At 51.1% G+C, this 14,863-nt stretch overlaps 1 protein-coding gene across 1 annotated transcript in view; it reads left to right on the forward strand.

Moving 5' to 3' along the window:
* The window catches only part of PDGFRB (platelet derived growth factor receptor beta), a 54,510-nt gene extending 40,968 nt beyond the window's left edge, over positions 1 to 13,542 (forward strand). The window contains exons 16-23 of the mRNA XM_054038318.1: positions 1,405 to 1,571; positions 1,834 to 1,952; positions 2,933 to 3,055; positions 7,040 to 7,151; positions 7,489 to 7,588; positions 7,702 to 7,807; positions 9,703 to 9,941; positions 10,558 to 13,542. Coding sequence (XP_053894293.1) covers positions 1,405 to 1,571; positions 1,834 to 1,952; positions 2,933 to 3,055; positions 7,040 to 7,151; positions 7,489 to 7,588; positions 7,702 to 7,807; positions 9,703 to 9,941; positions 10,558 to 10,711 — 1,120 coding nt within the window. The 3' untranslated portion in view covers positions 10,712 to 13,542. The remainder of the gene's footprint in view (positions 1 to 1,404; positions 1,572 to 1,833; positions 1,953 to 2,932; positions 3,056 to 7,039; positions 7,152 to 7,488; positions 7,589 to 7,701; positions 7,808 to 9,702; positions 9,942 to 10,557) is intronic.
* Positions 13,543 to 14,863: the final 1,321 nt, after the last annotated feature.

The raw sequence follows: 14,863 nt of genomic DNA on the forward strand, positions 1-14,863 counted from the left end.
GGGGATGGAGCAAGCAGGGGTGGGGCCTCGGGAAAGGGACGGGGCTGGGGTGTTCGGTTTTGTGTGATTAGAAAGTTAGCAACCCTAAAATGGATAGTTACTATTTAGGCAGTTAGGCCCAAAAGGAGACCTCAGGTTTTGTGTACAGGGTTACCATAGTAGCACATGCAAATGGGTAATTAGATATGCACCATCACCTCATTTGCACACTGTGATGGGGTCTGTCAGGCCTTCTCTGCTGCCTGCTAGAGGCTTTGGGTCCTGACAGCCTGGCCCAGATCTTCAAAATCTCTGGACTCTTTTGCTTAAGGAAAACCCGCTCAGGGCCAGACTACCAATGAGACTTAGTCCTCCGGGGCCTAGAAGGGCCATAAGGAGACACTGACCAATAGGGAGCCAGCAGGCCAGTTAAGAAGGCTTGCCTGTGGCTGAACTGGGCAGTGCTGAATGAGAGAGGAACAGAAGAGGAGGTTCTTGGTACTAGCCCAGAATATTAGGGCTGGCGGGAGGCAGGGCTGCTCAGGGGCTTGGCTTCTACTTAAACACTGTAACTGAGCAGTCATCTCTTGTGTTTACTAGTTTAAAGGCACAGAGCCAACCTTGAGTTTGGTTTAACCATTAACCATGTAAAGACTGTGCTCACAGCAAGGGCTGTTCTGCTCCAGCCCAGCTGCCCGCCTACACACAGGCATGCAAGAGTAAGCAGGCAAATTTGCACATGCTTTTGCATACAGACCGCAGGCCTCCCTCTAAGGACCCCGTTCGCCTGCACCAATGTGAGTTGACTCCTGTGCAAAAATTCACATGGGAAATGCAGGCACCAAATTGCAGATGTGCTTAGAGAGGCTGGGCTCAGGCCTTGTAGGAGATGTGGCCCAGTGGTTAACTAAAGAATGAGGATTTTAAAAACTCAATTTAGTGTGGCTCCTGCCACCTCTCCTGAGAGAAGAGGGCAGTTCAATCTGCAGAGTCATTCATTCCCCTCTCCAGTGCTTTCAAAGGTACCAACGCCCCTCCTACCCCCACCTGGGGTGGCCCCCCCCCTCCTGTGGAGGGAGAAGGAAATTCAGAGTCAGATTTTTGCCCTTAGGCATGTGCGGATATGTGCATACAGTTGTGCACACCTCAGATACGCAACAAATTTCCAAGGTGCACGTAGAAAGGGGGCATTTGCTCATGTGTGGCCATGCACGTGCCAATCCCTGCTTCGTGCATCGGAATTTGCACCCACCACTCAGGCCTGAGCAACGATACGTGTGCCATTGTCCATGCCTATGTTTGGAATTCTGGCCCACCGTAACCACAGTCCCTGAAATTAAGCCTCCCTTCTCTGAATCTGACATCCACTCCACCCTTTCTCTTACACTATCTGTTCTGAATGGTTTCTTTGCTTCCCCATTCCAGCCTCACCTCCTTCTCTATCGAAAGCGACGGGGGCTACATGGATATGAGCAAGGATGACTCCCTGGACTACGTTCCCATGTCTGATATGAAGGGAGAGATCAAGTATGCTGACATTGAGTCCTCCAACTACGGCACTCCCTACGAGCTGGACAGCTATTCCCCCTCAGGTAACGGGAGTCCCTGGAAGGGAGGGAGATGGTGTTCGTGCCACGGTGACTGGTTTCCTTTGCTTTAGGAGCTGGTTGGGATGTGAGCTGATTCCCGCAGGGTCTGCTGAGCCAGAACAGTGCTGGCACAGTTTCTCCCACACTGAGGCTCTGTGGAGGTCTGAAAAACCCCAGACCAACTTCTGTTCCCACCGACGCGAGCCCCATCTTTAATCCGTGTGGGAGCCTGGTAACAGCCGTTGTGCCTTTTTCCTCCCTCCAGCTCCCGAAAGGACGGACCGCGTGACCCTGATAAACGAGTCCCCACTCCTCAGCTACACAGACCTGATTGGGTTTAGTTTCCAGGTGGCCAACGGGATGGAGTTCCTCGCGTCCAAAAATGTATGTGTGCCGAGTCGCCAGGCGGGTTTGGCGGGAGTGGGCTCTGAAAGGGAAGAAATCAAAGCTCTTTCTTGGTGTGTGACATGAAAGTCTTCCTGACCAGCCAGACCTTCAGTCAGGCTTCACCAGGAGCCGACTCTGCCTCTCTGACAGGCCTTTGCGTCAAATAGCCACTGACCGCCTCGACTTGCTGGCACTGTCCTGGGGCCTGTGTGGCCATACTACGTGTTAAAGTAGGTCTGGCTCCACTGCCTTCCAAACCCCCAGCCTGCAGCCCCTTAGAGCCACTCTCCGGTTGGTCCTGGTGCTGTCTGGTTTCCTTTCCTCAGAGCCAGAAGCATCCTCACCAGAGGCCAGTGCTGTGCCAATGAACAATCAGCCATCAGTAGCACACTCACAGCCTAAAGGCTTCTGGAAACAGATACTTCAGTGAGTATTCAAGCTGAACTGCCAATGAGGACAGAGCTCCCGGGGTCTCCAAGGCTAATTCGACTGGCTGAGCTTAGGCCAATTGTCAGTGAAACCAAAGCTCTGTTTTTTGTTAGGAAAAGTATATAGCTGGGGTGTGACAGCAACGGGGACGGCCCTAGAGAGAAGCCCAAAGTGACATTTCTGGTGCCCCACGAGACAGGCGGGTCTCCCAGTCTCCTTCACATGCCTGGCCAGGCAGCTTGCATTAAATGAGATGCCAGCAGTATCCGTGCTGATACTAGAGGAGCCTTTCTTCTTTGCTGGTGCCAGTGCAATGCTTGAGCAAACCCAGTGAGCATGTCCGGGGTATGTGAAGGCATTATCTAGGCTGGCCTAACCCTGCTGCTCCTAGACTCCGACTGTCCATCTGCAATCTGCATCATTGCTCGTTTCGCTGCTTTCTGGGGGGGTTTGCTCTGGTACCACGACAACCTCCGTGGCACCTTCTGTTGCTTGTGTTCTGTGGCCTGGGCCCCCCCTCTAATGGCACCCTGTCTCCTCCCCTACAGTGTGTGCACCGAGACCTGGCAGCAAGGAACGTCCTCATCTGCGAGGGGAAGCTGGTGAAGATCTGTGACTTTGGCCTGGCCAGAGATATCATGAGGGATTCCAACTACATCTCCAAAGGCAGCGTGAGTCGGGGACCCAGGTCCCCTCCCTTCCTGCCCCATTCCAGCAGGCACACACACACCTTGTTCTACCAAGCGGGAATCTCTCTTCCCAAGGACGGGGGCAGAACTCTCACCTGACTCCCTTGATCCTCCCCCCTCCCCAAATAGTCTGAACAGTCTATTATCCTGACAATAAATCATAGAATCATAGAACTGGAAGGGACCTCAAGAGGTCACCTAGTCCAGTCCCCTGCGCTCAAGGCAGGACAAAGTATTATCTAGACCATCTCTGACCAGGTGTTTGTCCAACCTGCTCTTAAAAATCCCCAATGATGGAGATTCTACAACCTTCCTATGCAATTTATTCCAGGGCTTAACCACTCTTACAGGAAGTCTTTCCTCATGTCCAATCTAAACCGCCCTTGCTGCAATTTAAGCCCATTGCTTCTTGTCCTATCCTCAGAGGTTAAGAAGAACAGTTTTTCTCCCTCCTGATTGTAAAAACCTTTTATGTACTTGAAAACTGTTATCATGTCCCCTCTCAGTCTTCTCTTCTCCAACTAAACAAACCCAATTTTTTCAATCTTCCCTCATAGGTCATGTTTTCTAGACCTTTAATCACTTTTGTTGCTCTTCTCTGCACTTTCTCCAATTTGTCCACATCTTTCCTGAAATGTGGTGCCCAGAACTGGACACAATACTCCAGCTGAGGCCTAATCAGCACAGAGTAGAGCGGAAGAATTACTTCTCGTGTCTTGCTTACAATTCTTCTGCTAATAGATCCCAGAATGAGGTTTGCTTTTTTTCAACAGCGTTACACTGTTGACTCATATTTAGCTTGTGATCCGCTGTGACCCCCAGATCCGTTTCCGCAGTACTCCTACCTAGGCAGTCATTTCCCATTTTGTATGTGTGCAACTGATTGTTCCTTCCTAAGTGGAGTACTTGGCATTTGTCCTTATTGAATTTCATCCTATTTACTTCAGACCATTTTTCCAGTTTCTCCAGAGCATTTTGAATTTGAATCCTATCCTCCAAAGCACTTGCAAGCCTGCCCAGCTTGGTATCGTCCACAAACTTTATAAGTGAACTCTCTATGCCGTTATCTAAATCACCAATTTAAGATATTGAACATAACAGGACCCAGAACCGATCCCTGCAGGACCCCACTGGTTATGCCCTTCCAGCATGACTGTGACCCACTGATAACTACTCTCTGGGAACGATTTTCCAACCAATTATACACCCACTTTATAGTAGCTCCATCTGGGTTGCATTTCCCTAGTTTGTTTATGAGACGGTCATGCGAGACAGTATCAAAAGCCTTATAAAGTCAAGATATACCACATCTGCCATGTCCCCCCATCCACAAGGCTTGTTACCCTGTCAAAGAAAGCTATCAGGTTGGTTTGACACAATTTGTTCTTGACAAATCTATGCTGACTGTTATCACCTTATTACCTTCTAGGTGTTTGCAAATTGATTACTTAATTATTTGCTCCATTACCTTTCCGGGTACAGAAGCTGACTGGTCTGTAATTCCCCGGGTTGTCCTTATTTCCCTTTTTATATATGGGCACTATATTTGCCCTTTTCCAGTCTTCTGGAATGTCTCCTGTCTTCCATGACTTTTGAAAGATAATTGCTAATGGCTCAGATATCTCCTCAGTCAGCTCCTTGAATATTCCCCTGCCTCTGAAATGGCAACAAGTGCTAAGGGTAATTAGTGCCGTTTGCATCCCAGTTCCCAGTGTGCTTTGCCTCGTGGCGTTACACAGTGGTTAGACTAGATAGGTGGGGAACTTTCCCCACCAGCCACGGAGGAGGGGGAGCTGTGGGTGCACTGGTCCCCCAAGTCAGGGAGAGTAGGGGCAGATTTCTCTCTGCCTCCCTTTCCCCCTCTTACTTTAACTCCGGCTTTACCTCTAATGGAACCACATGAACGTGCTTTCTAGGGTCCTATGCAGGAACTTAGAAAACAGCATTAGTAACTGCCCATGAATACAGCCCCTTTTGTTCAAGGACCCCAGAGCACAGGACCACCCCTCACCCTATCCCTGTGCGGCTAGTGGCTCTGAACCATTCTTCGGATTGAGAGGCTGAGCTGCGTCACCATGAGTCACTTGCAGAGCTGGGAATGGGATCCGGATCTTCCGCCTCCCAGCCTCTGCTCTAACCACTAGACTGCACAGAAAGAGGAAGCGCTTTTCTGCAGGCTCCCCTGCGAGTGCTTTCAAGGAAGGAGATTCGGGCCTTTCAGGTCAGAAAGGGCCCCTGGTTCCAACGAGCATCCTCCAGGATGTTCTCTTTGTTTTAAATTCCAATAGGCAAGGCAGGGCTGGGGGAAGATGAATAATCCCTACCCCGTCACATCAGCAGTTCTCAAAGAGCTTTATGAAGGAGGTCAGTGTTATTACCTCACTTTACAGCTGGGGAAACTGAGGCACAGAGGGGCAAAGGGACTTGCCCAGGGTCACTCAGCAGGTGAATGGCAGAGCTGGGGCTAGAACCTAGGTCCTGAGTGTTAGTGCAGGGGTTGAGCCACCAGACCACACTGGAATCGTGTTCCACTCCCCTCCTCTTGCTGAATCACTGCCAGCCAGGCAAAGCTGGGAGTGGAGAGCTCGGCAGGGGTAGGTGAGCTGCCCTCGTTGCTTGGAAGCCAGAAGCAGCCAGTGTAACGCAGGAGCCTTGGCCACCCACTCAGTTCATGGGCAAGGGGCAAGGCCCCGCCCTTTCCCCCTCCGCAGCAGGGCTGGGGCTTTCCAATCCTGCTTTGCTGCCGCTGCTGTTCCTCATAAAATAGGAAATGAAACCAGGCCCCTTCGCAATCCTTCCTGGGGATTATTTTTGATACCAGTTGCGCAAGGAAATCCACATCCAGCACAGGGCGCCACGCAGCTGAAGCTGCACGCAAGGCAAGTTTCAGTGCAGCACAAGCAGGGCTGGATTGGGCCAAAGAATCCAGGAAACATGGAGAGAAGAGGACTAGGATATCTATCTTGGTCCTCTCTTCCTGGCTTCTTAGAAATCTCCAGGCAGGTCCTGTTCTGTCAGATCTATTCATAGTAGGGTGACCAGCCAGCAAGTGTGAAAAATCGGGACCGGAGATGGGAGGTAATAGGAGCCTATATAAGAATAAGACCCAAAAATCGGGACTGTCCCTATAAAATCGGGACATCTGGTCACCCTAATTCATAGTGATGCGCATTTGCCAGGTTTCAGACATCCAGTTTAGACTGGGATGGGTGGAAAGTCACCATGTGACCGCATTTCAATGGCCTGGTGGCAGCTGAGTCAGTAGACTCAGTCGAAGGCCGGGTGTCCATGTCACAAAAGCCTCCATTGCAGCAATCAGGCTTGTTGGCTGAGATGAGAATGGATGTAGAAACTGAGCTGATGTCTGACCTGAGAAGGCAGCTTCTCCTGGTCAGAGCTGAGGTGCACTGGAGAGCGGACATGAGAGAAGCTCGTGTTGCAGCTGCCCCAGGGGATGCCAGGGGGACACTGGGGCCTTCTTTCCCCGGACTGTCATTTTGGCACCTTTCAGCAGCTGCAGGTCTGTCTCCGAAAGCCAATAGTCCATTTGGCCAGGCTGGTGTAGTGGCCCAGCAGGAGAACTCAGCCCTGGAAGGGAGGTGGCTTTGCAGGGCCAGAACCTCTCCGTGATGGTGTGAGTGGGGGAGAGACCTCAGCAGGGGGACAGCCAGTGTCAGTACTGAGTGGAACTGTGAAGGGGACTGCAGTTCTCCTGTCCCATCTGACAAGGATCCGTGTAACACCCTGCTCTGGGAAATGGGAGTCAAGGCCCTAAGGGAAACAGTTGATGCAAAGTGCTTGAGAGTTGCTCCAAGGGGCTCTCCTCAGCCTTTGTAAACTGGGCTCCCTGAAGAGTCAAGGGGAAGGTGTCCAACTTCCCTGCTTTTTGGTGCAGAAGTGAGCTGTCCCCAGGGGCTTGGCTGACTCTTGGGCCTAACCCATTCCTGCTCTCTCTCATCCTCACAGACCTTCCTGCCTTTGAAATGGATGGCGCCTGAGAGCATCTTCAACAACCTCTACACAACCCTGAGTGATGTGTGGTCTTTTGGGATCCTTCTCTGGGAGATATTTACCCTGGGTAAGTGCCCTGAGAATCACCCTCCTTCAATAGAACACAACCCACCTCCCACGACCACACAGGTCCTGCACGGCTTGTCCCTGAATCTCTCTCCAGTCCCACCATGGGAGAAAGATACCAATCCCTGAGTCCCATCCCACCCATGCCAGGAGAGGGCCTCTGTGATAGAGCCTTGTCCTATCACACACTGACTCACACAGGACTGGCGATGAAGGTGGGGTAGGAATGGTGAACAGATGGGAAGGAGGGTGGTGCTGGTGTTATAACAAAACTGACAGTGTGAGTGTGGTGGAGCCTCCCCGTTAGCCTGGTTTCCAGCTCTTCTTTCTCCTCCTAGGTGGGACTCCATACCCTGAACTACCCATGAATGAGCAGTTCTACAATGCCATCAAATGTGGCTACCGAATGTCTAAACCCACCCATGCTTCCAACGAGATGTAAGTTTTCACTGTGCACATTTGCACTGGCCACATCTCCTCAAACTGGCTCCATCACCCCTTCCGCCATCTAACTCTCTGTGGTGTCCTTCCCCCCACCCCCATCTCCCCAGCTATGACATCATGCAGAAATGTTGGGAAGAGAAGTTTGAGATAAGACCTTCCTTCTCTCAGCTGGTGGTACTTATGGGGAACCTCCTGGCAGATGGATACAAGAAGGTATGTCTCAGAAATGCTATGTTGGGAGTGTGGGGAGGAGACTCTACTATAGAGGAAGGAGGGTCCAGTGGTTAGGGTACTAGCCTAGGGCTTGGGAGACGGGTTCAAGTCCCTGCTCTGCCAGGCTTCTTGTGTAACCTGGGCAATGAGTCTCTATGTGCCTCAGTTCCCCATCTATAAAATGGGAAGAATAGCACCGCCCTATTTTACAGGGGTGTTGTGAGGATAAATACATTAAAGATTATGAGGAGTTCTGATGCTGTAGTAATGTGGGACATGTCAGCACCTTAGTTAGATACACCACAGGCATTTCTTCCTTTGTCTAAATTAAATATAACCTATCCTTGAAATATACAGCGTCTGTATGAGAAATGAGCCCCATTTTACAGCCAAACATCTTCTATACTTGGTGATGCATTTTTCAGCTGAGCTGGAGAACTGAGGCTCTGACAAATTCTGGTCTATAAAATCCCCAGGTATTTTAGGGAGGGAAAGGGGTGTTAATCCCATTCTCCAGCATAGGCGCCAACTCCGTGGGTGCTCTGGGGCTGGAGCACCCACAGGGAAAAATTAGTGGGTGCTCTGCACCCACTGGCAGCCAAGCTCCCCTCCTCCCCTGAGCGTGCCACGTCCCCGCTCCAACCCCCAGCCTCCCAGCACTTCCCGCCCGGCCGCCACCAAACAGCTGTTTGGCAGCATTAGCACACGAGCGGGAACATGGCTTGCTCAGGGGAGGAGGCGGGGAAGAGGCAGGGCGGGGATTTGGGGAAGGAGTTGGAATAGGGGCAGGGAGGGGGCAGCGTTGGGGCGGGGACTTTGGGAAAGGGGTTGGAATGGGGGTGGGGCCTCATGGAAGGGGTGGAGCAGGGGCGGGGCAGGAGGCGGGTGGCAAGCACCCAGGAGAAAGAGGGGAAGTCGGGGCCTATGTTCTCCAGGGCATATTCCAACTCAAGCTAGTACATTCTGGCGATCTAAATCCCTCTTGCAGTTCAAACTGGACACAGCATTCTTCTTCACGTCCTGCCCTAAATGCTGTGTAGCGTTACTGTGTGCAGTTAAACATTTGCCATTTCTCAGAGGTGGCTGGACTTTGGTGGCCAAGTGCTCCCTGTGTATAGTTTGTCTGAGATTTTGTAAAGCACTTCGGGCTCTTTCGGGGTCAGTGGTGATAATGAAATGTTAACAGTTTAATTCATAAGGCTTGAAATATATTTGCTGGTCAATTCAGAGAAAAAAACGAAAAGCAACACTGTTTCCAGCAACTTGCTATAAAGATCAATTTGCTGTAGGAAAAAAATCAGCAGCCTTTTGTAAAGTGACATTTCCCAGCGTGGCTGGGCATATTGGTAATACCCTGGATACATAAAAAGAGAGGGACAAATGTCAGGTGTGAGCATTGTCTAGTTGTTGATGCCCAGGATTGGGGCTCAGGAGATCTGAGTTCTGTTCCTGGCTCTTCCCCAGTGTTCTCGGGTCACTCCATTCCACGTGCTTCCCCAATTGTCCAGCCATCCGCGGGCGTGCGTCGGATTTTGGACACAGAAGGCCTGATTCTCCTCTCACTCACACAGACATAGAGCACCATGGAGAACAGCAGTATCACCCCGATATCTCAGGTGGCTCACCCAAAAATGGAGCCGCTCAGGGGATGCTTTGAAATCGGCCTCCTCTCTCCCAGGGCTGCCCTGAGGGCTTCATTGACTCGTGTCTGGGAAGCACCGTGCGATCCTGAAATGGAGCGCACTGTAGCAGTGCACAGTGTGCGGCTTCCAGTGGGAACAGGGCCCAGACTCTGTAGTTTCTCTTTATATGCCTGAGGATGCCGGCTTGACCCCGGTTAGCACAACCGCCTCTCACCCTCCTCGTTTCTTCTGTAACCTGCCCTGCGGGAGCAGAGGTACCAACAGGTCGAGGAAGAGTTCCTGAAGAGTGACCACCCTGCTGTTCTGCGCACAAGGCCCAGAATCCCCGGGGTCAGCAGCGCCGGGCTCACCCCCAGCTCCGGCACCGGAAGTGTCCTCTATACAGCCGTGCAGCAGGACGAGGGGGACAATGAGTACATCATCCCCCTTCCTGACCCCAAGCCCGACGGAATCGACGACTCCCCTCAGGAGGCTTCGGTCAGCCGGGCCAGGTAGCAAACACAGGCCTCTTCATGCTTCCCCCGAATCTGATCTCTGACCATCCTGAGATCTAAACAACAAATGCTTCATACAACAAATGCTTCATACAACAAAAGCAGGAGTGTGGTCAGGTAGAAAGGGGTGGGGGTGGGGGGAGGCGGAACAGGTAAAGCAGCTCCAGGATCAGCTCCCTTCACTCTCAGGATCCTTAAATCTACTCACAGCCTGGCCTTTCCCTTCACAGCTGCCCAGTCTATCTGCACTGCCAGCTGCCATTCAAGATCCCCACGCTAGGCTGGGCTGGGGGCCCGGGGAGAGGCTGGACAGCAAGTTGTTATGTTTACGCAGCAGCTAGCGCGCCAGGTGTGCACAGCCCGTGGGGCGTTGATGGCTGCACTGTGTGCGAGTGAGGGGGGTGAATTTAAGTTCCATTTTGTCAATCGTTCTGTGGGAGTTGGAGCCTGTCTAAGATGGAGGATGGCACTGGGCCACTGTGGGAGCGTAGGTAGTCACTCCTTGTGCCACAAGAGAGCCAGCCATGTCTTCCCTAGCAAGTGGGTCCTCGCTTGGGACATCAGCGATTACAGACAGCACATTTATTTCTCTCCTTTCTCTCCTCCCCTTTAGTTCTACTCTGAACGAAGTGAACACAGCATCCACAATATCCTGTGACAGCCCCCTGGACCCACAGCAGGAAGGGGAACAGGAGGAACCTGAACCAAAGTCGGGCTGCCAGGAGCCAAGCCAAGGGCACCATGACATGGAAGAGAGTTTTCTGTAGAAAGGGCAGGGCTGATGCTACCCCACACCCTACCAGTGAGACCAGCTGGGGGGCAACCAAACTTGGTGGAGAACCTGGACGGGTGTTTCTTTATCCCGCCCTCCGTCCCACCTCCCAGCCCAACGTGGACTATAGAGGCACCGTTCCCCTCCCCCAGCCTCACTGCCACACTCCACCCCATTGATCAAACTACTGAGACAAGGCGGGGTCTCCTCACAGACAAACCTCTTCTCCTCACAGTGAAGCCTGCAGTGCTCCCAGACCAAGGGGCAGGGCTCCAGCGGGTCTCCAGAGGAGATGCTGCCGTTCACTCCATTTGTTTGATATCCCAGCCTCTTTCCCGCACCCCGGTGCAACAGGTGGCTCTGAATTCCAGTGTCCATCTGGGCCGAAGCTGCCTCTTTGATGTTCTGCGTATCCGCCACGCTGTGGTACAACTGCCATACGTGGCTGGGCTGGACAGACCGATTCCTTGCAGCTCCCTGGTGGGGCGTCGGGAAGCCGATAGGCCAGGCCCCAGTCACTAGAGAACAGGATCATACTGATTGGATTCTCTCTCAAGCACAGCAGAGCTATTATAGCCGCTGAGGAGAAACGAGCCATGGAGAATCCAGTCACCAGGAGAAACCAGTCACGTTCTTCCCCTCTTGTCCTCTCCAGCCTTTCTGAGAGGAATGCGGCACCACAAGCACTGTGGTACAGGTACCTGTGGCACTGGGCCACAATGCTGCATTAGCACCCTTTTCCTCCACCCCCAAGGAGATGTCATAGGCTGACCCTCTTTCTGCCCACAACAGCACCCTGGGTTCCTAAGGGCCTGCCAGGAATCAGGGATGCTCTGATAATGACTCTGTTGTGGCAGCAACAGCACATTCCAGCGTTATCTTCCTCTGTGTGGACTCTAAGCCTAGATAGTCTCCATATCGCTCATTTAAAGGGAACAAATAAGATCTCTTAATTCACTAGCCAGGGCCAGTATAGAAACACAAATGGCTATTCATTAATCTTCTAGTGCCACGGAACCTATTTCACCTGCTGGGAAAGTCTCTCAGCCCAACTGGCTCCAGAATCTTTGTTTTATCTTTGGGAAGCAGTGGTATGACGTTGATGTTACTTTGTTCATACGAGTTCCCCTTTCTATGCCGTCTGGGTCCCTCACGTGAATTGCAGCCTCTTGCACTAGGTGAGTAACCAGGCTGCATAAACCCAAGCCCAGGCGATCCAGGGACAGCGAGAGAGAGAGAGAGAGAGGTTGTGAAGTCATCTGAGAGCTGTAGAGGGTTTATGGTCCTGCCACTTACAGTCTCTTTGACTGTACAAATACATGGGGGGAAGCTAACTTTTAAACAACAAGCAGCATTTGTGTTTGCCAGGAGCAGCCGTTCTCATGCTGACAGGATCCATGGAGCCTTCCAGGATGGTACATTTTGGGACCCAAACAGAGGAGGAAGGATCAGGTTGTCGGATGGGAAGTGGGCCTAAGACAGGGACTTTCTCTTAGAAAGTGGAATGCAGAATGGAAATGTTGGAGAACCTCTTGTCTTGCTTCAAACCCCTCCTCTACCCCATTGGCAGGGCTCTGACCTGTAGCGCTCTGAGCTTCCACTCGTTAGTCGAAGAGTTAAACCAGGTGGAAAACAAGGAAACCATGAAAATCCCCCAAAACAGGAAGGTTATGACAATGTCTTCAGCTTGGAAACCAGCATTTTCTCCCTTTTGAATAGCATCAAATTGCTTAGCACCCTTTTCCTCCACACCCACAGCTCCTTCTAGCTCATCCACTTCCCTGTCCCTCTCACACACGTGGTGGCTGTGCTCTTATTAACAGAGATGGTTGGAAATGTTCACATTTTCAATGACGTTCTTTGTGGAGGTTTGTCGGCCAGTTTATAGAGCCGTCTAAAACTGTCCACCGAAAAACATTGACAATTTTGGTGTGTTTTCCAATCAGCTCTGGTTAATGGTGACATATTTGTAAATTTAAATCAAGAGGAACAGGTACCTGTGGCGGGAAGGGTTATGTTTTTAATAAAATGTGAAAGCTAAATGTAGCACTGTTGGTGGTAGCCAGCCAAGTGCTACTGCAATACTGCAAACCATGGCCAGAGGTGTTTCTCTATTTCCTGCAAGTATGGTCAGATTTCTCATATCCCATCATCCTCAGGAATCATTCTGTGAATGGCAACTCTTTTCCTACACACGCATCCTCTTGATCGTAGTGCAAGATCCACGTTCAGTGGACATGACTCAAGCAATGCCCCAAACCACAGGGAAGCAACATAGATCGTTGGGGTTAGCCCACGTTTCCTCGGTTTCTTAGGTGCTCTGTAGGGCACAAGCCACCACAGCTTCAGCCAGGTGAAGGAATACTGCTCTTATCAAATAGTTTGTGTTGTGTTTTTGTCCCAGCTTTCTAAGACCTCTCAATCTGGGTGGATTTAATAGATCCCCTCTATGGTCAGAGCCTTTATCTGCCAGGGCAGATTTCTCTTTTTATGATGCCCTGTGCTACTACTTGAAATAGAACCTGTGATTTAAAGAACCCATTAGCTCCTGCCCACACAGCAGCCCTAAGCAAAATTTAGCTGTACAAATCTGACCTTGTGAATCTGGGGCTAGCGGGAAGTCTGGCAAAGGTGTGCTGGTGCTGAACACTGTCTGGCTACTTCCAGCCCCATCTGGGCTTGACATGAAGAGTTTGATTTGCCTTCTGCTCCACTGGAAAAGCTTTTTGGTTTCACATCCTGCTGCGAGTGTGCAGTGACTCGCTGCCTTGTGTCAGAGTGAGACGCCCCCTCGGATAAGGGCAGACAGTGCTGACCAGGTGAGCCTCCCCCAGCTGGGTAGCCTCAGGAACACCAAGAAGGGAAAACCCTTTTCAAAGAAAGGAGTCTTTTTTTTAATTCCCAACCAGCCAATGGGTACAATGGTGGCAGCTCCATGGGCAAAGTACACCTATCCCCTACAGTTTCCAGAAGAAATTCCTTGGCCAACATCTGCCAGGCATTAAGGTTCACACCCTCTCTCTGTCTCTCTCTCTCTCTGCTTCTGAAATTCCCACCTGGATCCATCAGACTTCTGGGAACGACAAATGTTTTAACCCATCTGTTGCCATCAATTTTGTAGCCATAATTTGTCCTGAAGGGAACCGATTCCTCTAGGGTTTTTATTTTATATTGTTACTATTTTTGTTTGTTTTTAATGTTGGGGGATGGGTCCAAACTGAACCCCTTTTCCAAGGACCCCAAATGATGGAGTCTCCAGAACCCCCAAAGGGAACCCAGTGCTGCAGTTTGGGCCCATCGCCGGTATATTTTTTTAACTCCTATTTTAATCTGCAGTCATTACAAAGTTATCCACTCCAATATATGCACTTTCCTCCTGCCAGTCACGATTTCTGTGCATCCAGGAGTCTATTGCTACACTACAGTGTCTCTCTCCATATTTAAGATGCTGCTCAGACTGACATGTTTGACTTTTTAATGTTTGTCATTTTCAGTTGGGTGGGTTTTATGTAAGGAGAGTCGTGTTTAGTGTTTTGCGTCACATTATAAAGTCTAGAGCACAGTGGACTTTACTTGGAACTGAGTTGTCTCTATTCACCTCTGCGGGGACCAGCAGGTCCTTGGTGGAGTCGGAGCAGTGAGATGGGAGCTAGACTTGCAGTGGCAAGGAGCAATCGGTAGAAAGTTGGCCAAAACTGGTGTTAAAGACCCACATAATTTAGGATCACCAACTCTCTGGGAGGTACAGCACCAACGGGCAGGAAGTATCTTGATAAGTGTTGGATGGAGATCCTGGGGAACGCCGTGTTATGTCAGTCCACAATACTGGACTAAGCAGGGGAGGGATATCTCATAGCTGTATCCTTTTGGGAGAGATTTGCCACAGCCCAAGCACCGGGGAGGGAGGGGATCCCTTCCTTGTTCCACTGCACAGAGGTTAGAGAAAGAACTAGACTAGCATGTCATTAGTCCATCGTCTCCTCCCAGCCATGCAGGGTTGTTCCCTACAGGATTCCTGCTCCAGCTGAGTTTGACCCTAGCCCTTGCCTCATAGCAAGACAGGTGGCAGTCCCAGAACAGGTGGGGAGCGAAGAGTGACTGGCCACCTGCTCCCGCTCTTCCCCCATAAAGGGAGGGAGAATTTAAA

Source organism: Malaclemys terrapin, chromosome 8 (genome assembly GCF_027887155.1).
Source record: "Malaclemys terrapin pileata isolate rMalTer1 chromosome 8, rMalTer1.hap1, whole genome shotgun sequence".
NCBI classification, from domain to species: Eukaryota; Metazoa; Chordata; order Testudines; family Emydidae; genus Malaclemys; species Malaclemys terrapin.